Source organism: Notechis scutatus, chromosome 2 (genome assembly GCF_049901735.1).
Source record: "Notechis scutatus isolate UNSWTSFEM ecotype Mainland chromosome 2, rNotScu1.2, whole genome shotgun sequence".
Lineage (NCBI taxonomy): Eukaryota > Metazoa > Chordata > Lepidosauria > Squamata > Elapidae > Notechis > Notechis scutatus.
The window spans coordinates 209,395,061-209,418,287 of record NC_142010.1 but is presented as its reverse complement, the minus strand read 5'-3'; the positions used below and the strand labels follow the sequence as shown (position 1 = coordinate 209,418,287).

Sequence of the window (23,227 nt, the reverse complement as noted above, 5' to 3'; positions counted from 1 at the left end):
TTATTATAGTAGCAAACATTGCAAGATAGAATCACAGTAGATTGCAGTAACTAGCTACACATGTACCTTGGGTCTAGAAATATACCTGATCACATGCAAATTTAAGAAAAAGAAGCCAGAAAGGCACACAAAGAGGAAATTATTGAAATATTGATTTTTACACATATCCTCATAGCTTCAGAATGTTTATGCTCAGACTGCAGGCTCTTCTGAAATACAGTTCCTTATCAAGCCTCTCTTAACAATCATGGGAAAAGAGGACCTGTCCTTTAATGCAATTTGAGGAATTCTGGGAATTACAAGCTTAGGTTTGGCTTAACCTTTGGATTGATTGACACAATCAATCTGAAATTGTTAGATTGATTTGTTTGTTTTGTTACTCATGTTAAACAAATACAGGCAATACACAATACCATTATATCATATTACTAATATCAAAGAAATTGCATAGCATATCCAGTGGCCACAAATTCAAACAACAAATCCAGATCACCTCTAAGTATCTTGTAAACTGGGTTCAGATTGGAAGATGGAAAAGCTGGTTTTCTGGAAAAGCAATTAAAGTACGTAACTAAGATCAATAGCACAACCTGTGATATTACACAAAGCTCAGCCAGCACTTGTCCAGCTGGAGAGAATTTTATGTTTGGCTCATTCATCTAAGAAAGAAGTGCTGCATCTGATTTCTTCCACCCACAACAGTCAAACAGTAAGGATAGCACTTTAAAAGGAGTTAGAGGTAGGTTGAACAGCTGGGAGGTTGTTCAGAGACCGTATGCTTTGCTTGACCTAAAACAAATGACATAAAAGAAGGGTTTCAAAGGTCACCAAATGACTTTTTCCTCAGTCGGCATTTTTCTGGCTATAAAAGGGCCATTAGCAAACAGTTTTAGAGCACTGAAAAGGAAATAATACATTCAACATGGACATATATCTTCCCTTTCTGTTGAATATAAGACACCTACCAGCATCTGGGTTAAAAACAAAAGGAATGCTGGTTTTCTTTAATAGAACCTCAACTGGAAAAAAATGAAGAGTTCAGTTCACATTTCTTTCTGAGTTCATTAATCAGTGGATACGCCTTTTTCATAGAATCAGAAAATCAGAAGACAGCATTTAGGCCATCAGATCCAATTTCTTACTCAGTGCACCTTTCCAACCTAAAACATATACAATAGATGCATGCTTGAACGTATCCAAAGAGGGGGTGCTTAATAAATAAATAAATGTAATTATTAATAAGTAATATAATTATTCACAGAAAATCATCCTGATATTAGAATTACAGCAAAGCCTAATTTCTAATTCTGTTCAAACTTAAATTTTCAAATTGTAACAAGGTATCTTAAAACAGACAACCACACTGGACACTTGATTCCAATGTTGAATTTGGTTACTGTTAATGTTCCAATTGAACTGGAGTCTACCTTTCTGTAATTTAAACCAATTATTCCAAGAAATGCTGACCTTCTACATAACAAACTTTCAGATACTTTATAAGTACTTGATGAGCCTCCTCTCAGTCTTGTCTTCTCAAGGCGAAACTGCCTTAATTTCTTCATAGGACATAGTTTTCAGGCCTCTGATCATCTTCTGGGCCCTTCTTTGAACATGTTTTAGTTTACCCAACTCATTATAAAAGTGTGATGTCCAGTTTTTGGCACCCTACTCAAAGTCAGTTCTGCCCAATGCAAAAAAAAAATGGATTATCATAATATGGATTAGACACTAGTCATTAGAGCATAGAAAAGAAGGAGACATACAAAAAGTTATCATACCAGAGGTGGTATTCAGCAGGTTCTGGAGAACCGGTAGTGGAAATTTTGAGTAGTTCGGAGAACTGGCAAATACAACCTCTGACTGGCCCCACCCATATCTATTCTCTGCCTGATCGGCTGGGTCTTATTTTGTTGTCCTGCACAGGAGAACAGAGCTGGAAAACAAGTTGGTGGGGTGGGATGGGAATGGAGATTTTACGGTATCCTTCCTCTGCCACGGCCACCAAACCATGCAACGTCCACCAAGCCACGCCTACAGCATCAGTAGTAAAAAAAAAATTGAATCCCACCACTCATACACACCCTGAACATGGTTTTTTTTTTTAAAAAAAAAAAAAAAGCTTGGGGCTAAACAGGGTAAATGCTTAAAGTTGTATCAGCTTGGTAAGGCTATTGTGACCTGTTTTCTGCTGTGTCACCATTATGAGAAGGTCTCCATTGTGAAATCATCTCCTGGCATATCCAAGGCCAGAGTGGCCCTTTGATAGTCTTCTGGGCCAGTTGGATCTGTGAGCTTTTGAATGACTTCTTTTCAATATGTTGTTACATATTCATCATTGTTGATTAGCTAGGATGCTTGAATTTATGTATGTATGTACGCATTTTTTATTTATTAATTTTCTTCATAACGGGAGTTATTTATTTCCTTGATTTATCACATTACCTTTTTACAGCTATTTGTTCATCATGTTATAAGTATTATTATTAGGTCTGTTTGTTGATTGGTTGGTTTGGAAAGACAAGACAGTGAAAGATACATAAAATGTAAGTACAATTTTTTTTATGGCTTCTATATTCCAGAGCAGTGTGGAAAAGGAGATAATAGCAATAACAGTCATAGAGAGCCTGAAATGCCTGTTCAAATACATTTTTCCCTGGTAGCTGCTTCCTTTGACAGCCCCCAGTTAATAAGGAGTTTTTCTCTCTGTGGAGATACACCCCAACACAATTAGAGATAGTGACATACCCACAATCTCAAATCCTGAGGAAGCATTTGCAAAAAAGCCATTGGGATCTTTCCATCGTACTTGAGGTATTGAATTACAAATGAATTGCTGTCATGTACAGTAGATGAAAGTGCATTAACGTCTGTTGCTCATCCCCTTCCCTTGTTTTTCTAGGATAGAAGTGTGGTCCTTCTTTCGTAAAATGACATCAAAGGTTTCCCCACTTCGGAAAGAAGGAAAAAATAATCAAGAAAAACTCATCAGCCAACAGGACAATGGGGGAGATATTCCACCAGCATATTCCCCTGATATCCAGATAAATAATGGAGAAAAGGTATATTTAAAAAAAACTCTGACAATGGGTGGCTGTTCTGGGGAATGGCAAAGTTAACAGCACACATGTCATGAAATTATTGTACAAGGGATGCAAGTTATATAATATGCATCCCTTCTAGACTGACATAATTTACATAATTCATAACAGGTGTCCGATATGGCTCAGGTAGCATCACTTCTGTACATTTGTATCCCTACCCATTGTATAGTAAAAGTAACAATAGGGCTGGGGGGGAAATATTAGCTACTTGGCTACCAGCCAAGTGTCAACCTATGCCTACCTACAGCTGCAAAACGGCAGCAGGTCAGATTTTTGGCAGCTATTCCCCTTAGCCAAGTAGAGGGATCAACTGCCTCTTGCGAAGCAGATTTCTGATTTTCTGGTAATAACAGCAGCAGAAAGGGAAAAGTCTGCATTGGTTCTGCAACAGGAAGTGGGAAAGCTTGCTTTCTTCTTCCTTCCGGTAAACTGGTTAATTCAGGTTGGGTGAGATTTTTGCAGTTATTTGCTGCTAAACTGTCGACACTAATACAACAGAGGGAATGTCGTGTGGTCAGTGAAATTTGGCATTAGTCATTTGAGGTGATTGAGTTCCTGCCAAACAGCAGCATTGAAATGTGGATTCCCCATTTGGCATTTTTCAATTGATTTTAGAGGACCGTGATTAGTGGCTGAATTAGCTAGATTTTATATTCTGTTGACTATCAGGTCAGAGTTCTACATCAGTGGGGATTGCCATCTTGGGTTTTGAATTGTTCTGCACTGTCTGTGTATTTACCAATTGTAACTCTTGTGCTCTCTTTGATGTATAATTATAAAAGAGATAAAATTTTGAAGTTTGGGGAAAAATGATTTGAGCCATGCTAGCCATTCTTCCATTCCTCTTGCCGTATTCCAGGGTGTCTTCATTTTTTCCCACTAGGTCAGGGGTGTCAAACTGGCGGCCTGTGGGCTGGTTGCATCACACACAGGTCATACGCACCCCAGCTCCGCAAAGGGGAAAACATCATGTGACACCGCAAGTTTGACACCCGTGCACTAGACCATGTATATTCCCAATATCATTCTTAATATTGAATTTAAAGTATTTTGTAATACCATGTTTCTCCAACAATATGTTCCCCCACCAATAGGAAGGCCCAGCACTGTTTTATAGGCATGATGTGAAATTAAGCCCCGCCCTCAAAATTTGGGACTATTTAAAGCATGTGAAATGGGAGGGAAGGGTGGTGGGAACTTGCTGTTATAAGTGTCCCGCAGGCAGCCATGCCTTGCCACCAGCTGCTTCTATCGGCCGTTAGGAGCGGCCTGCGGGCAGACTCACCTCGCCACCAGCCGCTCCTAACAGCCGATAATGGCAGACCATGGACAGCTCCCTATCTCCACCAAGTGCCTTTATTGCAGACCCAGGTATGGTGCTGTCTGCAGGCCAGGTCAGTGGGTGGGCGGTGGCAGCGTGGATGTCGGCCTCAGTGACAGCGGGGCACTTTGCATTGCAGGACCTTCGTCAGCCACCATTGCTTCCTCTGCTGCCGTCGCTTTCCCTTCTGCCCTAGGCGAGGGTGCGCGTGGGGGGGAAATTAAGTCACCCCCCAAAAAACGGCTAGGCCGTTTTTTCAGGAGTCAAAAAAAATAAGGCTCAGCCTTATTTTACGAGAAACATAGTAGGCAATTAAATACACCTGTGAAGTTATATGTGGCAAAATGTCAAAAGCACATGGTGGACTTATTCATTAATTTTGCTCAATTCTCGACCACCCAAACAAGGAATTCTGTGTTTCAAATCTTAAATCAGATAGCTCCAACAGAATAAGACTTATATACCGCTTCACAGTACTTTTCAACCCCCTCTAAACGGTTTACAGAGTCAGCATATGTACCCCAACAATCCTCATTTTACCAACCTCAGAAGGATGGACGTCTGAGTCAACCTTGAGCCGGTGAGAATTGAACTGCCGAACTGCTGGCAGCCGGCAGTCATCAGAAGTAGTGTGCAATACTGCATTCTAATCATTGCACCACCACAGTTCAGGAAGGAAGTACTTAAAACATTGTCTTGGAGTATTTTTAGACCAAAATGCAAACTCATGTTGTTCTCCATTTTCCAAAGCAATGCGTATAAGCAATTTCTCTGTGACTTGGATTGTCCTGAAAGAGATTTTACCATAGCAGAAAGCGAAAATTTGTACCAACTTCAACCCAATATAGTCAATAATTATAGAAAGCATACTTTGGTCTTTTTAAACTTTCTGACTAACATTCTAACTTTTGTAACTTTCAGGGCATTGATATATTTATCAACTTTTTGAATGCCATGAATACTGTCTATGGCCCATTGGCAGAAAAAGGAAAAATAGTAGAAACAATTGTGGTGAGTCTATACTTCTGTATCATTTGAAAACCAATAGTATCAGAGTGATGATTGTATCAGTCATATAATGGTAGCCCTCAGGGTACAGTACAACTTGGGATCAGTAGCCAAGTGCTGTGGTCATAAAGCACGATGTCAGATAACTTCCATTTGCCATTGTTAAGCAAATCACTGCAGGTTGTTAAGCAAGGACATCATGTTGTTGCCATTTGCAACTTCCTACCAGCTTCCCCATTGGCTTTGCTTATAGGAAGTCAGTAAGGAATGTCACAAATGGTGATCTTGTGGTCATGGGATGTGACCGACATAAGTATAAGAACTGTTATATCACTTATTCAGCACATTGTAAGTTTGAACAATCACTGAACACCTGACTGGTAAGCAAGGATAAACTATAGAAGTTTATGCCCACAGAAATGTATGCTTACTTTGTGTGGAAACATTGGTGATCAGTATAGAAATATCAGTTTATCATGTTCCTTTGGAGAAGAGGGGATGGCAGAAGGCAGTGAACAGAAAATACCTTACAATATGCAAAGTCATTGAGGTAGAAGGTGAACATTTTTGGATTGATCACAGTAGCCTGTTTTTTTTTATCACCAATAACCAGGTTGACCCATACCCCAAAAATGCATGAAAGCATGAAAATTTGGACAATTGATCTGATTTTTGATTCTCCCTTCAGTGGTTGGTGTATGAGTGTGAAGAGGAGGTGCATGCACAGGGGGGAAGACTTATTTCGCAAAAGAAAAGCTTACAAAAATTAGCACAGAAAGGAATATCAATAATAAAAGTATTTTCTGTTTTATCCATCTATCTTCTATAAGCTCTTTATCTACAATATATGCTGTAAAGTCCAGTTTCACTATATTCTCATATCTTTCTATTTTTATCTATGTTTGTTTATGACTGCCTTCTGTATTTGAGTGTTTAATCCCTGTAATCTCCATTGCCACTTTGTATAGTCTTTTAATCTTTTCTGACTTTTTATTTTTAATTTTCTGTTCTGTCAAATTTTTACTTTTCATCATTTTTTTTCCTCCTGGTTTATTCTTGGCAGGACTTCTTGATTCTCTTCCTCTTCCAAGTCTTTGTTCCAAGGGAAATAGCTTGAGAAACTTTTAGTTCCTGTCACTCCGAGGAAAGAAATAATGCTTCTTGTAAGGTTTCTCAGTTGATGCCCTCTTTCCTGTTGTTGCTTCTCCTTGTCAGGGTTGCCTGTCTTTGAGTTTGCCTCTTTATTTGACTTCTGGGCCCTAGTTTGGTTTATTCAGCCTATTCATTGTGAGGCCTGTAACTCCAGAGCTCCACGGCAGCCATCTTACCTTTCCTCCTCTTCCTCCTCTACTCCTCCCCCTTCTCTCTCTCTCTCTCTCTAATGCTATTTCATTGGTAGCTGCTGTTTGATTGACAGGTGGGTCATCCTGAGAATTGGGGAGGGAGAACATGGGGAGAACAAGAAGGAGCATGGGGGCTCAGTCAGGGTCCTTCCACAGGATCCAGGATCCACTTCTCTTAGCCTATCATTCTCAGCACTCCCTTGTGGTTTATGGAGGAATTGAGGGAGTTGAAAAGTGCCTCCATTGTTTTAACTTTTTAACATCTTCATTTTATCCTTGTTGTAGTTCTGTTTTTATCTATGTTTTCAACTGCATTTTTCTACCGCTATATTTTTTATTGCAAATTGCTCAGTCAGTTAAGTGGGCAGTGTAGAAATTTGACTAATTAATTAGTGGGAAACTAGGAAGTGGTATAAGAATCCTATGCTACTTTGTTCATCGTTAACAACTGGTCATTTTGGAGCTGTAATTCATATGCTGGGTGCAGGGCTAATATCTGGGAGTAAAAGACTCAAGGGTCTGTCCATGAGGGAAAGGGATTGGGCCAGAGGTTTCTGGTGAGATCAAGGCAAGTTAGATGTTCCCGTCTGAGTAGGATGGTTTTTACAGTGGAGATTGCCGCCTGATACTGAATCATGGATGGTGAAATCTCTCCATTAGAAAGGAGAGTTTGCGAGATTGCCTACAACACTCCTGACAGCTGCTCCAGACATGAATAGATGGCAAGAACTGAGTTTTTTGTAGTTGCCTTGTGAGTTAAGCAACTGGGAGTCAAGGGATTCCATCTAAGTTCATAGTCTTAACACAGTTTTTATGGACAAAATGTCCTCAACTTTTAAAAAATCATGTTTGAAATGATTTTTGTATTGCTTTTGAAATATTATGAGCTGCAACTCTTGATCATATTCACTGGCTAAATCTCTTTCTCCTTTGTGAAGGAAGCTTTAAATATGAATATAAGGATTTAGAAAAATATTATGTTTTGAAATAAAAAGCAAAAGGGTATGTAGAGTATTGATTTTGGAAAGTTAAAAGTAGATTAAGGATCCAAATGGAATTTTGAATAAGAATTGAAATTAATTAGAAGAATTCTTCCCATGGGAAACTCTGGTTATTTGGGGTTTTTTTTGGGGGGGGGGGGAGAATTGATGGGATTTTGAGCTTTAGAACTAGAAGAAGCCAGAAGAAACTAAAGATAACAATTAAAGGAGAAGAATAGCAGTGACAGCACATGATAGCAGTCTTGCAATATCTAAGGTGCTGTCTCAAAGAAGAGTCAACCTATTCTTCAAAGCACCTGAAGAAAGGACAATAAGAAATGGATGAAAACTAATCAAGGAGAGAACCAACCAAGAACGAAGGAGAAATTTCCTGATAGTTAAAACAATGAATCAGTGGAATGACTTGCCCCCAGAAGTTGTAGGTGCTCTAATACTGGAGGTTTTTAGGGAGAGATTGGACAATAATTTGAAATGGTGTAGAGTTTCCTGCAGGAGATTGAACTAGAAGATCTCCAAGATCCCTTCCAACTCTTCTTTTCTAGTCTAGTCTAGTCTAATCCTCAGAATTACCGTGATGATACAAAATGGAACGAAACACCTTAACAGAGGATGTTTTTATGGAGATTTATAAACAATAAATTTGAAAATAATTTTAATATAAAAAATAATGGATGGTGTGCAATTGTTATTGAAGAAGAGGAACAAGCTATAGCAGATAAGACTGAAATTGACTTAAATGTGGATTTATACTTGACAAGTAGAAAGAACAAAAGATGAGGTACTGGGGTATACAAATGAAGCTGGGTTGTGTTTTGATATTTAAAAAGAACATATACGTATCAACCAGAAGAGTGATTTGGATAACTTTTTGACTTGATTTACAAAACAGGTTTTAAACTTTTGAAAGATTTGCTGAGAGGAGACAAAGAGAAGATGAAAAGAAATCAAGTTTGGGAACATTATTTGAACGGATTAAGACTTAAAAATACAGGGAAGGAAAATAGAGTTGAAATAGAGCGGTGATGGTGAACCTTTGAGGCACTGAGTGCCCAAAGTGTGCGTACGCAGGTGTGCACATGCGCATACACAAACTGCAAGGCGCGCAGGTGCAGGCACGCACATCTGTACATGCATGGCAGACACCCAAAGACCAGCTGGACGGCAGGAGGCGGGGCAGGAGGCAAGAGGTGAGATATTTTTATTTCATGAGCTTCTGTTTCGTCATTTGCAGGGAAATGTCTATTTCCCTGCAAATGATGGAGAGAAACTCCCAAGGCAGTGTTCTAGAACCAACTCTTTTCATACTCTACATAAATGACCTCTGTGATCACATCAAGAGCAACTGCGTTCTCTTCGCTGATGATGTAAAGCTATTCAACACCACTGACAACACTGCTACCCTTCAAAAAGACCTTGACTATGTATCAGAATGGTCAAACAAATGGCAACTTCAAATCTCAACAAATAAATGCTTTGTCTTACATATTGGCAAAAAAAATCAGAAAATAAAATACAGGCTGAATAGTCAAGACCGTGTTGGTGATCCAAACTCTGTCAAGGACCTTGGAGTACTGATCTCTAATGATCTAAGTGCTAGAGCCCACTGTAACTACATAGCCAAAAAGGCATTAAGAGTTGTTAACCTAATCCTACGTAGCTTTTTCTCTGGTAATATCACACTACTAACTAGAGCGTACAAAACATTTGCTAGACCAATACTTGAATACAGCTCATCAGCCTGGAACCCGCATTACGTATCTGATATTAACACAATTGAGAAAGTCCAGAAATATTTCACAAGAAGAGTTCTCCACTCCTCTACTCGTTGCAGAATACCTTATGCCACCAGACTTGCAATTCTAGACCCAGAAAACCTAGAACTACGCCACCTTCGGTCCAATCTAAGTATAGTATATAAAATTGTACATTGCAATTTCCTACCTGTCAATGAATACTTCAGCTTTAACCATAACAATACAAGAGCACACAATAGATACAAACTCAAAATAAACCACACCAAACTTAATTGCAGGAAATACGACTTTAGCAACAGAGCGATCAATGTCTAGAATACGCTACCTGACTCTGTGGTTTCTTCCCCAAACCCCAAAAACTTTAACCTTAGACTGTCTACTATTGACCTCACCCCTTTCATAAGAGGTCTGCATAAGTGCATCAACATGCCTACTGTCCCTGTCCTATTGTTTCTTTTTATTTTTCTTATATGTATCCATTTCATGTATTCATAACTATGTTTATACTTATACCTGTTACCTTATAATTGCTTGACAAAATAAATAAAAATAAATAAATAAATAAACGCCACAGAGAAATGCTGTGGAGCTGAGTTGGGGCAATGGCGCACATGCCTACAGAGAGGGCTCTGCGTGCCATCTCTGGCACACGTGCCACAGGTTCTCCACCACTGAAATAGAGCTTAATTGGTCAAATAGACATATAGTTGAAGTAGACATGTTTTCAGACAGGTAATTTTTTCTGGACTTTTTCTGACTAGGAGTGAATGACAAAGTTCTAAGATTGTCTTTATAGTTTTTTCTTCTTTTATAAAAAAATTATTTGGGTTTTCACAAAGCATAATACAAGTAACATTTCTTTTTTTGAGAATAGCATGGTCCCGGGTTATCACTTCTCCATACTGTCACAAATTCAATTTCATATTCATCTTTGTGTTCTATTCCATATCTTATTTTAACATTTTCCTAATAATTTTTCCCTTCCCTTAGTTTTCTCAATCTTACTTGATATGAGTTATGGAGGGAAACAGAGCATCTCAATTTTTAAGATACAGTAATGTTACCAAATTTGTTTGTATTTATTGTGATAAGAGGGGAGTCACTTTATTTTTTCTTTTTCTATGCTTTTCTATTTTTTCTCTCTTTTTTCTTTTCTATTTTTTCTTTCTATTTTTAAGTTTGTATTACTTTGTATTCTTTAATTGTAATCATTAATAAAATGTGTTTTTTTTTAAAGGGAAAGGGGATTGGGCCATTAATTTTTGCTTCTACTGGTATGAAAACAGATTTTGGTGCAGATGATTTTTTATGAGGGGAAAAAAATCTGGAAATCTTTTCCCAAAGAAAAGAGCATCTAGAGTAGACTCCTTAGCTGTAGTATTTTCTGTTTTGGAAATGCTGGACTATCCTCAAGAAGTTGTAGGAACATGGGCCAATGCCTTTAATAGGCACAGAATTAATTTTCTGTTTTCTATTATTTTGTTCTAGAAAACCTTGGAGGAACACTATAACCACCCTCTTGCTCTTTTTCTTCTGATAAATTGTATGAATGCAGTTGCTAACTTGAGGTGGGTTTTATCTTCAACAGTCCTATAAAGAATATTGAAGTGATGTAGTTTAAGATTAGAAATAGTTCTCTAGATGACTGAGGGAAAGCTTTGCTTTTCAGGAAAATAAATAGAAGGGAAAAAGAAAAAAAAACCTAACAAATCAATTAGGTTGTCGTACCACATTATCCATAAATCCTGCCAATTCAACAATTGATTGCAATAAATTGAATATTGTTGGTTCTTCCAAAGGATTTAAAGATAAATTCTGGATCCTCAAACTTACTGTTTTACAAAAATCTATTTAAAAAAAAAAACATGCCTCAAGCAACTTTACCTCCTCCTCACAACAAAATGAACCAAGTCTGTCCATTTGTTCATATAAATATTTCTATTCCGTTTTCTATGATGAACACACAGAAAATTGCATGTATTGCAAAAATGTAAGAAAGAAAATATTAGAATATGATACTGCATATCTACATGTAAGCAGAATAATGTTGATTTCAACAGAGCTGCTCCCTCACAAGAAGGAATGTGAACTGTCATGGTCTCATAGCGGATTCATGAGCAGATAATTAGGCTTTTGGCAGCATCAGGAGTACAGAATCTCTCCTAATAGCAGACTTTCTATATGTGTATAGTTACAAGCTCTGGTCAGCATCTTGTTAACTCAGAATCTCACACCTCCTGCCAGCAAAATCCAGCCACCCATAACCCCAGACCTGGAAACACGGTTGCTGAATATTGTTTTGAGACGTCTCATTGGAAATGGACCTGAACGGCAACTAGAAATCTGTGATAAGGTAAATTTCTATTAAAATTGAATATATTAGAATGTGCATCTATCAGATATATATACATATACATACATAACATGCATACAATTGATTGATTGATTGATATTGCCGCCTATTCACCCATGGTGACTCGAGGTGGCTTACACAATGTAAAACCATATTTAAAACAAAAAATAAAAAACAATAAAACTATCCAAAAAAAATCAAATAAATTAATAAACTACAATAAAACAAAATCTGGAAAAAATAAAAAAATAAAGAATCACTCCCCAACTCCCACCCCCAGCCCCGACAACAGCAGATCACACTAGCCATTTGATGGGCTCCATCCCGCTCTGGGTTCCCCAAGCCCACTGGCAAAACCAGGTCTTCAGTACCTTCTGAAAGAATGCTAGAGTGGGGGCCATTCTAATCTCTGGGGGAATGATATTTCAGAGAGAGGGAGCTACCCCAGAGAAGGCCCTTCTTCTGGGTCCCACCAGGTGAATCTCCCTCAGGATGGGACCCACAACATTCCCTGCCTCCCCGCTCTAATGGGTCGGGTAGATGTGACCAGCAAGAGATGTTCCCTCAGATAACCCGGTCCCAAGCCATGAAGGGCTTTAAATGTGACAACCAGCACCTTGAATTGCACCCGGAAGCAAATTGGCAACCAATGCAACTCCTGCAGGAGAGGTGACACATGTGCATACTGGGGTTTGCACAAAACCATGTGGGCTGCTGCCTTTTGCACCAACTGGAGCTTCCGGATGCTCTTCAAGGGCAGCCCCATGTAGAACGCGTTGCAATAATCAAGACAGGAGGTGACTAGGGCATGAGTAGGGACCATTGGTCCAGGAAAGGGCGTAGCTGGTGCACAACCTGTAGTTGCGCAAAGTCCCTCCTGGCCATGATCACCACCTGCTCTTTGAGCAGGGGTCATGAGTCCAGGAAAACCCCTGGATTACGCACAGGGTCTGTTTGGGGTAGTGCCACCCTATCCAAGATCAAAGGTGGCAATTCTCTCTGAGCCAACAAACCCCAAGCCCAGAGCTACTCAATCTTGCAAGGGTTTAATTTCAACCCGTTGCTCCCCACCCAGCCCCTAACAGCCTCCAGGCACTGCAAGAGGGAGGACACAGCAACACTTAACTCACCACAGGCCGAGACATAAAACTGAGTATCATCAGCATATCGGTGATACCTCAGTCCATGGTGACAGATGATCTCACCCAGTGGCTTCATATAAATGTTGAACAGGAGTGGAAAGAATACCAAGCCCTGAGGAACCCCGTAAAGCATTGGGCGAGGGCTCCTCCTATCAACACTGACTGAGAGCAGCCACAGAGGAAAAAAGTGAACCAAGACAGCACAAGGCCTCCCAATCCCATCCCCTGAAGCCACCCCAGGAGAATCCCATAGTCAATGGTATCAAAAGCCGCCAAGAGGTCAAGTAGAGCAAGGATGGATGCACTACCCCCATCCCACTCCCACCAGAGATCATCCAAAAGTGCGACCAATGCCGTTTCTGTCCCAAATCCAGGCCTGAATCCTGACTGGTAGGGGTCGAGATAATCCATTTCATCCAGAAACCTCTGGAGCTGCTGCACAACCACCTTCTCAACAACCTTCCCAAAAAGGGAAGATATGATACATCTGATTAAAAATGCAAATTTATATTTAATAATCTTGAACTAGAATTTTGCATCTTTCAGGTAAAGGGAAGAAGCCAACATACATATTCCATTATTGTTACCACATGTTTCTTACTGTATAAATCTTTTTCCAAAATAGGATTTCATTTCATGAGGCAAAACGATATAGTTTTTTATAGGATATTCCTGAGAACCTGTTTAGCACAGTGCTTTAAGATAGTATTCTGGGAGACCATGAGTTCTAATCCTGCTTTAGGCATAAAGCCACCTGGATAACTTTGGGTCAGTCACTCTCATTTCAATCCCAGAAAAAAGGCAACTTGTCTAAGGAATCACCAGAAGTCATGACTAACTCAAAGGAACAACCACCACCCACATAATTCAGATGTACTATTTCTGGAGAGCAAGACTATAATTCAGCAATGATTTGCTCTCTGTTTTCTTGCAGACTTTATATAGACAAGCTTCCATGGCTTTTGCAGCAATGCTTAAGGGCTTGTTAGCTGAGGCACCAACAATAGAGCATCTCCATAACATCCTGGGGGTAAGTGTTTAAAAAAAAAAGATGAGAGTGAATAATAGTGTGTAAATAGATAGGGGAAAGGTAGAACCAACCAGATTCCTAGCCTCACTTCAGCTTTTTGTGCTGTAGGAACAGAACAGAACAGAACAGAATAACAAAGTTGGAAGGGACCTTGGAGGTCTTCTAATCCAACCCCCTGCTGAGGCAGGAAACCTATGAGAGACCAGGCTTGGCATGTGTAATTAAAACTTGGCTGGGCAATGATGGAGGGGTGCCTCTTTCTGAAATTTGCCTGACAGGATTTCATGTGGCAGCTACCCCTGGAAAGATATTTATGTGATTAAATTATTCTGAAATAGTTTTTTTCCTCCTTCCACAGCATTTCACAAAGTACATAACATCCAGCAATCGTCTAGAAAAAGTCCAGGCTATTAAGGCCACCAATTATCTATTTATGGAAGCTTATCACAACCTTGGTCTTCATTATGATGTAAGTACTTCATCTTTGTACATGAACCTGAAGATCTAGGATGGGAAACAATTATAGAGATGAGTTCAAAACATCATTGCTTCCACTTTAATCTATGAAATCTACAGCAATGGAGAGCGCTCCTAGAGATAGCTTTACAGGCTTTGATGTTTGCCACTTGGAGAAGGCAAATGAAATTAGTATTTTCCAGTCAAACCTTACAGTAATTAGCAGACCAAAAAAGGAATAGGAAAAGAAAATGAATTATTATTGGATAGAAAGTAAGAAGTGTTCAAAGGATAGTTGAACATTTCTAATTCTTCAATATTTTCTCTTCATTCTTCCAGGCTTATGAAATGAGACAATATTTGGGAAAAATCTGGCACTGTCCGAACAAACAAAAACAATGAGAAATTTTTTTTCTCTTTATCTATCTGTGCTCCCTCCCTCCCTCCTTCTCTCTCTCTTTCATGTGTGCACATTCTTTTTGTTTTCTCTTTCTTAATTTCTTTGTTCCTACCTCCCATCTTTCTCTTGGTTTTCATATCACACCTCTAATCCATTTTTCTTAGCTGAAATGAGATAATTATATACTTTAATACCAAAGCCTCAAATTACAGTTTGGTGTCTTATAGAGGATTTCTCTGCTACCCACCAGGCTTTCTGTCTTAAGAACTTTTTTTAAAGTTGATTGATTCTAAGTAAATTGTGTTTGTACATGCATGAATTTAGGATTATTATTTTTTATTTTTACTTTCTGTGATCACCATAGCGTGAATGCCTACAATATACTTTCCAAATGCCACATGTCCCCACAGTCCTAAAAGGAGTTAGGAACTATTGCTACAAAGTTCTACTGCCTGGTCCACATTAGGGATCAGGGATGTCCATAGGAAGTGATGGAAAAAGTCAAGATGATGGCTGTGCACATAAAAACCAGATAAAGCATTGATTGCATTGTCACAGCTGCTATGTTGACTTTTTTGACCACATCTTGTAGACACCTTGCAAGGTCTTCTTTGGTATATTTGAGTTCAATACAAAGCAGTATTTTTTCAAGTGCAATTGCAACTTAATGGGTAGATGACAATAAAAAGAAACGAATAACAATACCTTTTTTCATGGCTGGTTTGGATTTGGATTTGATACACACAGTTCTGATCATTTCTTCATATGGGGAGAGGTGGAAGAGAAAACTATAATCATCAATTTTTATACTATACATTATACAGGTAGTTCTTGACTTAGCACATTTCATTTAGTGACCGTTCATATTTACAACTGAAAAAAGTGACTTATGACCATTTTTCACACTTATGACTGTTGCAGCATGGACACATGTTCAAAATCCAATGCTTGGCAAATAGTTCATATTTTTGACGGTTGCAGTGTCCTGGGGTCATGTGATCACCTGTTGTCACCTTCTCACAAGCAAAGTCAATGGGCATTCCAGAGTCCTTTAACAACCAGGTTACTAACTTATAATAATAATATTTTATTTGCAGTCACAGACCAAAACACAAGTACAACAAAAGAAGAACATGGGAAAATTAATCATGAAGAATTGGTCACCAAAAACTTGACTAAGGGGAATTACAGCGTTCTCCTCTGATGGTTACAGCTCTTAAAAATTTTTTTTGGAAACCAAAGAAGTGATATATGAGGAGCCATCGCCTAGACAATATAAGAACAAATTACTAACATTGGGTCTAGAAGGGTCTGTTTCAAGGAGAGACAGTAACTTAGATCTGCCTGCGTTATACATAGGGCAATATAAAAGGACATGCACCACAGTTTCAACCTCAGCTCTGTCACAGGGGCATAGCCGCTCGTTAATCGGGAGCCTCTTAAATCGCCCATCCAGTAGTGCTGAGGGCAGAACATTAAAGCGAGCTAGGGAGAAAGCTCTTGGTTAGAGTGTAAAAATAGGAAGCCATCCTCAGTCTGTAATTATTAAATTGGCTGATGATCAGAGGGGAACAAGTTTTGTTAGCTCTGGCTCGTAGATATTGCAAGTCAATGTCCACAAGCCGTTGGACTACCCTAAATTGGGCATCCTTAAGGCCATAATATCCCAGGGCATCCCCCGTAAAGCCTAGCAGGTGTAATTTCTTCATCAGCTCCCTCTCCCAACGAGAAATATGAGAGTCAGCAAACGCCAGGGAGAGGTAGCTACCAGGAACTGCCAGAAAGAGCACCCGAAACCACCATTTAAAGATGTTAATCCATGCCATACATTTGACTGATCGAGTGCCCAGTTCCAGGTACATCGGAGCAAAACCAACACAAGGAGGAAGACCCAGAAATTTTCTAAAAAAAGAAATCCTGGGTTCTTTCAACGGTACTCCCATTAAGAATTATCCTATTGTGTTGGGCTGCTAAAAGGGCTAACTGAATGCCAGCAAAATTTGTTAATTCATCCTTAGAATATCTGGTTGAAATCAGGTGTCCTATGGCCTGGAGAGTTTCTTAGGAGTAGAGTGCCTCAATCGATGGGGAACTTGGAGTCCCAATCGGGCATTAAAGTCGCCCCCTATAAGGATGTACAGCGCTGGGAATTTAGTTTCCATACAAGTAATGTAATTCTCCAGCACGCCCATTGAGCCTTAGTATCAGCTTGCCTCATCATCGGTGGAAGATAAACGTTGAACACTAACAGTTTGCTGCATCCTCTCTTAATTAGGAGCGCCATAGCTAAAGAGCCACAGGGGGCAGCTCCACTGTCTCCACTTTCAAAGCAGTAGAGACCAAGCAAGCTAGACCACCCTTAGGCCTTCCTGTCATAAGATTGTCTGGTGGCGCCAAGGAAATGACCGTAAACCCTGTAAAGGATATCTTATCACATGCCCAGGTCTCCTGAAGCAGGACCACATCAAATGAGTGAATATAGTTGGCGAATTCTGTGGTACCACACCTTCTCCCCCAACCTGCTATGTTCCACAAAAGGCACTTAAGTGTGCGGGGGGGGTTGCCAGATTTAATAGTTATTCTGTGTGATTAATTTTTCCCAAAGAGCCCTTTGGATCCGAAAAGATATACCCGTTTTTAAGTGGCAGGGTCATCCTCTTAGGAGGCAAAGGCAGGGAAGGAGGGAGTGGAGGGTAGCCTTGTTCATGGGGCTGTAGGGCTCTAAGTGCACTCCAGTTCGTACTTGTGGCATTAATTGGTTGCTTAGCTGGCAAGTATTCAGCAGCATCAACAGAATGAGTTTGAAGTAGCCTGGATCTTCAAATTTACGAATTAGACATTCTGGGAGAGCGCCAAGGGAGCTTCCGTTGGTAAATCAGTATAGACTCCCTGGAGTCCAAGGGAATCCTTATCAGGTAGTGAAAGACTCCAGAGCTTGGATTTGACTGCATCCAGACACTTTATGATTTGGGCCCTTTCTGGTTGTGGAAGCACACAAAAGCTGTGTCTCCTCCTGGTTCCAGAAATTGTCTTGACATAAGTCAGTCTCATAAATAGATGGAATCCCAGAGGCACTGACCTGGGGCTTATTTACTAAGGAACCATGGGTGCCCAGGGCTGGTGTCGCTTCCTTTGGGGCCATTTCTTCCCAGCTGATCAAGTCAAGGGAAGCTTCCTGGTAATATGTTACTCGCTGCAGGGGGTTGATTTGACCGGTTGTAGGAGGAACAGTCAGGCTACCATCTGAGAGGACGCCAACTGGAGGTTTTGCGGGAATAGGTGTATAATTAGTACGTAATGTAATATCCGAGATGGCATTCAAGGTTGGCACATTAATATGTGCTGCTGAGGATTTTTGGGCAATAAATCTCCTGCCAATCACAAATTGTCGATTACTCAAGAGTGGCTTAATCGACATATCTTTGAAGACTCTTCTTGGCAGAATTCGAGGATCTTAACAGGGATCATCTTCTGAAAAATAGTTTTGGGGTGTTAGAGTTGTCAAAACTGAGTAGCACTCTAATGCAGTGTTCAGGAGAAGGTAAAAGTTCAACCTTCTTCAAATCATCAGCTTTTAGCCCCAATAACTGTAATATATGGCCCCTCACCAGCTGTGTTGAACCCCAGTGAGGTAAGTTTCCATTAATGGGATTAATGATGAGGGCCACCTGTTTTGACTGTAAGACCAGGTGACTGTTTGCATCAAAAGATGTAAAGTTCGAACTATTGGTAGGATTACTTTGGCCAGTGCTTTTGCTGAGGCTTGGCAGGGAGAACCCTGCCGCCGCATCAGGCTGCCGAGCAGTCAGCCCAGGGCACCCATTGGTAGTCCAGGAAACTAAGTAGTTTAAAGTACTTATTATTTTATCAAGCTGGAGCTGAATGCTCGCTGTAATTTCTGCAACCAAGAAACATTACTGAGCCAAAAGTTCTGTTAGGGTGGGCTCATTTAAGGATTGGTTGGGGGCCATAGTTTTAGATAAGTCTTTTTTTCAACTCGGGGGCAACGCCCTCAGCTGTCGGAAGATCGCGACAACCGGCAGCAGCCAGACAAAGGGAGCAGGAACTTTCAAACCGAGAGGCCGAGCTAAAACAAAGTCCTCAATCTTGGATTGCTTCAGAGAAGGTTGAGGAACCGGGTCAGTGAGAGATCTGCTCCTTTTCCTTGTCTTCATTATATTAAGTAGCACAATAAAGGAGGAGCTGTGTAATATAGCATAGAGTCTAGTCACTGAAACAAGTCCTTAATCCAGAAGAAAGGAATCGGGAGTGGAGAAGAAACGAGTCCTAATGCAAACAGTGGCAGAGCTCCTCACAAGTATTCCAGGGATCCTGCTCTCCGACAGAGCAGGGAATATGAGTAAATAAAAATGATAAAATAATAAAAATAGTGGATAGAAATAGAATAAATTAGATAAGAGAAATCACATCAAAGCTAGGCATTGCTAGACTTCCAGCTGAAGGAGTAAGATGTGTAGAACAACAACAAAGAAGCAGCAGCAAGGCCCTCCTATAGCTGAGGCCCAGCTAAACCATAGCTGAACTATAACTAAAAGTGGATTAGTAATCACACTGCAAAAATTCAAAAATATAAAGGGTTTACAATAAATAAAAATTTGAAGACTAAGATATGATAGAAAAATAGCCTTAAAAGCAGGTAATAATTAGAACAGGCTAATTTAATCTTAGTTAAGCAGAGAGCCTACTTGCCTGCTGCTCTCCAGGAAAGCTTCCTTCCAGGTGGTGCCTCTTGAATTGTGCATGTAAGAATCTCTTTCCTTTTCTGTTAGATCGGGTAGATCGGTTCCCACAGAGACGCGAGACCAAAAGTGATCATTCAGCTCTTTATTTGGTATACAGACCAGTACAAGATCTTAATCACGGCCGCTTAGTTGGCCAATCAGGTTGCGGTCCGTGTGGACCAATCAGGATTCAGGGTTTGGAGTATGCTAATATAGAACATTTTCTCTCCTGAAAAAATTTAAATGTGGTCGAAGAAGGTTCTTTGCAGTTTGTTTGCAGTGGCAACTTGATATCTGTGTTGGTTGGTTTGAAGAAACGGTTGCTTGAACTACAGCTGAGGATGAATCAGCAAAGGAAGAAAGAGACCAAAAGAGCGCCAAGGAAGACAGGCTCCTAATAACCAGCCTGTTTCAGCAGACAAGAGCTTGAGCTTTTTTTCAGGTCCTAGATGTTTATCCTCCTCTCCTTCTCCTCCAGCTCCCTGCCCTTTTGAAGGGTGTATCTCTCAATCGTTACTAACTTAACAAATGCAATGATTCACTTAACAACTCCAGCAAGAAATGTCATAAAATGGGCCAAACTCACTTAACAAATATTTCAGTTATCAACATTGTGCTCATAATTTGAGGACTACCTCGAGTACTTTTATATAAATATTGTTTCCCCCTAAAACTATGTTCTGTCAACCTGAGATTACAACAGTGGTCACTACATTAAAAATAATAATTTGTTTACTATTCTATGAAGAATCTTTACTACCTTCACAGCAGGGGTGGGATTCTACCAGTTCGCACCTATTCGCTAGAACAGGTTGTTAACATTCTAAGCAGTTCGGAGAACCGGTTAGAAGAAATTACTGGCCTAATCCTGTAAGAAAGGCAGGAAGAAAACATTCTGGTTTTGCTTACAGAAACTGCCTCTCCATTAACCCTTATTACATTCTTGGCAGGACTAGACTTCCTGTCTCAGGAACGTCTCTGGAGTTTTTTTCCCTCCTTTGCTGGTACTTTGTTTGTGTGGAGTGACCATTCAAAGTTACAATGGCACTGAAAAAAGTGACTTATGACCATTTTTCACACTTACGACTGTTGCAGCATCCCCACAGTCATGAGAGGCCAGGCGAGGAGATGTGTGCCTTGATGTGAGTGATATTGAGTTGGCCACGTCCATCCAGTCACATGACCACCAAGCCACACCCACCAACTAAGCCATGCCCACAGAACCAGTTGTTAAAAAATTTGAATCCCACCCCTGTTTCACAGTGACTGGATTTCTTGCTATTAACCACTAAAAAAGATTGCCTGGAGAGGAATTTTCTAATGAAATGAGTCTGATTAATGTATTTGGCTTCAAATTTATTCTACTCCTCTCTTGTTCATCTTTTAGTCAGTAGCTCACATTTTATCTTACCCACTTGAAAACCTTTAGACTCAAAAATCCAAATTAGAAATGCAAATGTTTAAAGGTAGAAATGTTTCAGAGTACTTCACTCCTGTAGAAGTTTGGAGTCAATTGTCCTGCAGGGCATGTTCTTGTGTTGATACACTCTGCTTTTTCCTTCTTCCACCTTCCAAGGGTGTAGGGTTTCCTACTCAAGCAGTGGGTTGGACTAGAACAGGGATCCCCAATTCCCCAGGGTGTGGCCTGTTTGGAACTGGGCCACACAAGCGGCTGGCGGGCATGTGCACATGTGCGAACCCCACATCACATGAGCAGTGTTCACTTGTGGTCACATGCTAAGCTCCCCTTTTGTGAGCAGCGGCTGCTTGCACTCACCCACTGTTCACACAAATGGAGCTGCGTGTACTCGCACATGCCTGCTTGCCACCCACAGGAACTATCCCCCCTCCCCACACCCCCTGCAGGTCCTACAAGCCAGAAAAGTTAGGAACCACAAAACTGGAAGATCTCCAAGGTCCTTACAACTCTCTTATTTTATGTTCTATGTTTCAAGTCCCGGAATTGTTCTGAACAGGAATACTGGTGTAGTTCTGACACAAACTGTACTAGTATCACTTTCATTTTTTATGGATTCAATTGCATGCTGGGATAAGGATTAGAATAAATAAGTGTAGTGCTGTTAGGGTGAGTTAGCCTTAATGTTAAATATCACTGAGGTTAAATTTATTGCAAAAATTAGTACTACAGTGCATATTTATGGCTAGTGCTGGGTTTAAGTTACAGTTGAGACTGATGTTACAGAGGGAGCTGTGGCTGGGATAAGGATTAAGGTGAGAGGGCTCAGATTGATAATATGACAACTACCTCAGCACATACAGGTGGCAACAAAAAAAGTCTTTTTACATGTAGATATAAACATTGTAACATGAAGAAAGTAAAGGACATCAGAGGATGATGTTAAATAGAAATGCATAGAATATTTTGTGAGAAGCAAAATTTTGGGTTTTATTTTTTTATATTCCTCTTTCATCATGATCTGAAAAAAAAATTCCTTAACCAGGATACCTACATTAGTTCTTATATTGTGAGATAAAGACAGGTTTGGTGTTGCTTGCGATGATACATTTGTTATCCTTGACATCAATTTAGATTTGCTTCTTTTCATTGATAAGCAAAACTGTTTACATATATACTGTATGTATTTTTTAATGCTATTAATATCCTTGTAGGGAGTAATGTGGAAAATATTTTGAGAAAAGAAATTTGTACAAATGTAGAATTACAACTTCTATATATTTCAGCTTTAAAATGGTACCACACTAAATTTCCATTAACTCCATTGCTTTCCTCTGCAACACTATCAATTTCATAGCATACTATGATAGTAGTGAATCTGAATTATAAGGAAATTTCCAAAATATATAGTCAGTGAAAATTACTCCCATTTCGATGGATATAGAATCATCTCCTTTGAATGCATATTTATCCTCAGGTGTTAATTCCACATGACCCAGTGGTACTTACTAAGTAAACATCCCTAGCTAATTCTTTGAGAATAAATACTATTGAACTTAATGGAGATTTTTTTTCTGAGCATTCAGTTAGATCAAGGGGTGTCAAACTCGCCTCCTCATGGTGATGTCACATGACGTATCAAGACTTTTTTCCCCTTTGCTAAACCAGGCGTTGTCATGGCCGGTGCACTCTTTCACAGGCTGCAGGTTTGACAGCCCTCAGTTATAGGGTAACATACTTTATCATAAAAGTTCCCCATTCCCTCTTAAATAACATTCCTCAATTTCCTCTTCGTTTAGCTGTGTTAGATTTTAATTCCCATTATTGTCCATTCCAAAGATCACGCTGGTTGGGAATTCCAGAAAATGAAGTCCAAAACATCTAAAGTACCAACTGAGGATGGTTGCCCTAGAGCAGGGGTCTCCATCCTTGACAACTTTAAGACTTGTGGATTTCAATGCCCAGAATTTTTCAGCCAGCAAAACTGGATGGGAGTTGAAGTCCACAACTCTTAAAGTTGCCAAGGTTGAAGACCTCTGCCCTAGAGCATGAAGGAGAACTAGTCTGTTCCAGTTTTCCCTGTGTCCTACAGAAATCAGCTCTGTAACTCAAATATGTCAAGATCTGACCTGGCTATATAAGCTATTATCGATTCCCTA

General features: G+C 39.9%; 1 protein-coding gene across 1 annotated transcript in view; it reads left to right on the top strand.

Moving 5' to 3' along the window:
* LOC148132493 (uncharacterized) overlaps window positions 1–15,223 on the top strand; it is a 32,583-nt gene extending 17,360 nt beyond the window's left edge. Inside the window, exons 2-8 of the mRNA XM_087957968.1 lie at window positions 2,900–3,059; window positions 5,344–5,433; window positions 11,017–11,096; window positions 11,773–11,881; window positions 13,958–14,053; window positions 14,412–14,522; window positions 14,849–15,223. Coding sequence (XP_087814094.1) covers window positions 2,928–3,059; window positions 5,344–5,433; window positions 11,017–11,096; window positions 11,773–11,881; window positions 13,958–14,053; window positions 14,412–14,522; window positions 14,849–14,911 — 681 coding nt within the window. The 5' untranslated portion in view covers window positions 2,900–2,927 and the 3' untranslated portion in view covers window positions 14,912–15,223. The remainder of the gene's footprint in view (window positions 1–2,899; window positions 3,060–5,343; window positions 5,434–11,016; window positions 11,097–11,772; window positions 11,882–13,957; window positions 14,054–14,411; window positions 14,523–14,848) is intronic.
* The last annotated feature ends 8,004 nt before the right edge of the window (window positions 15,224–23,227 follow it).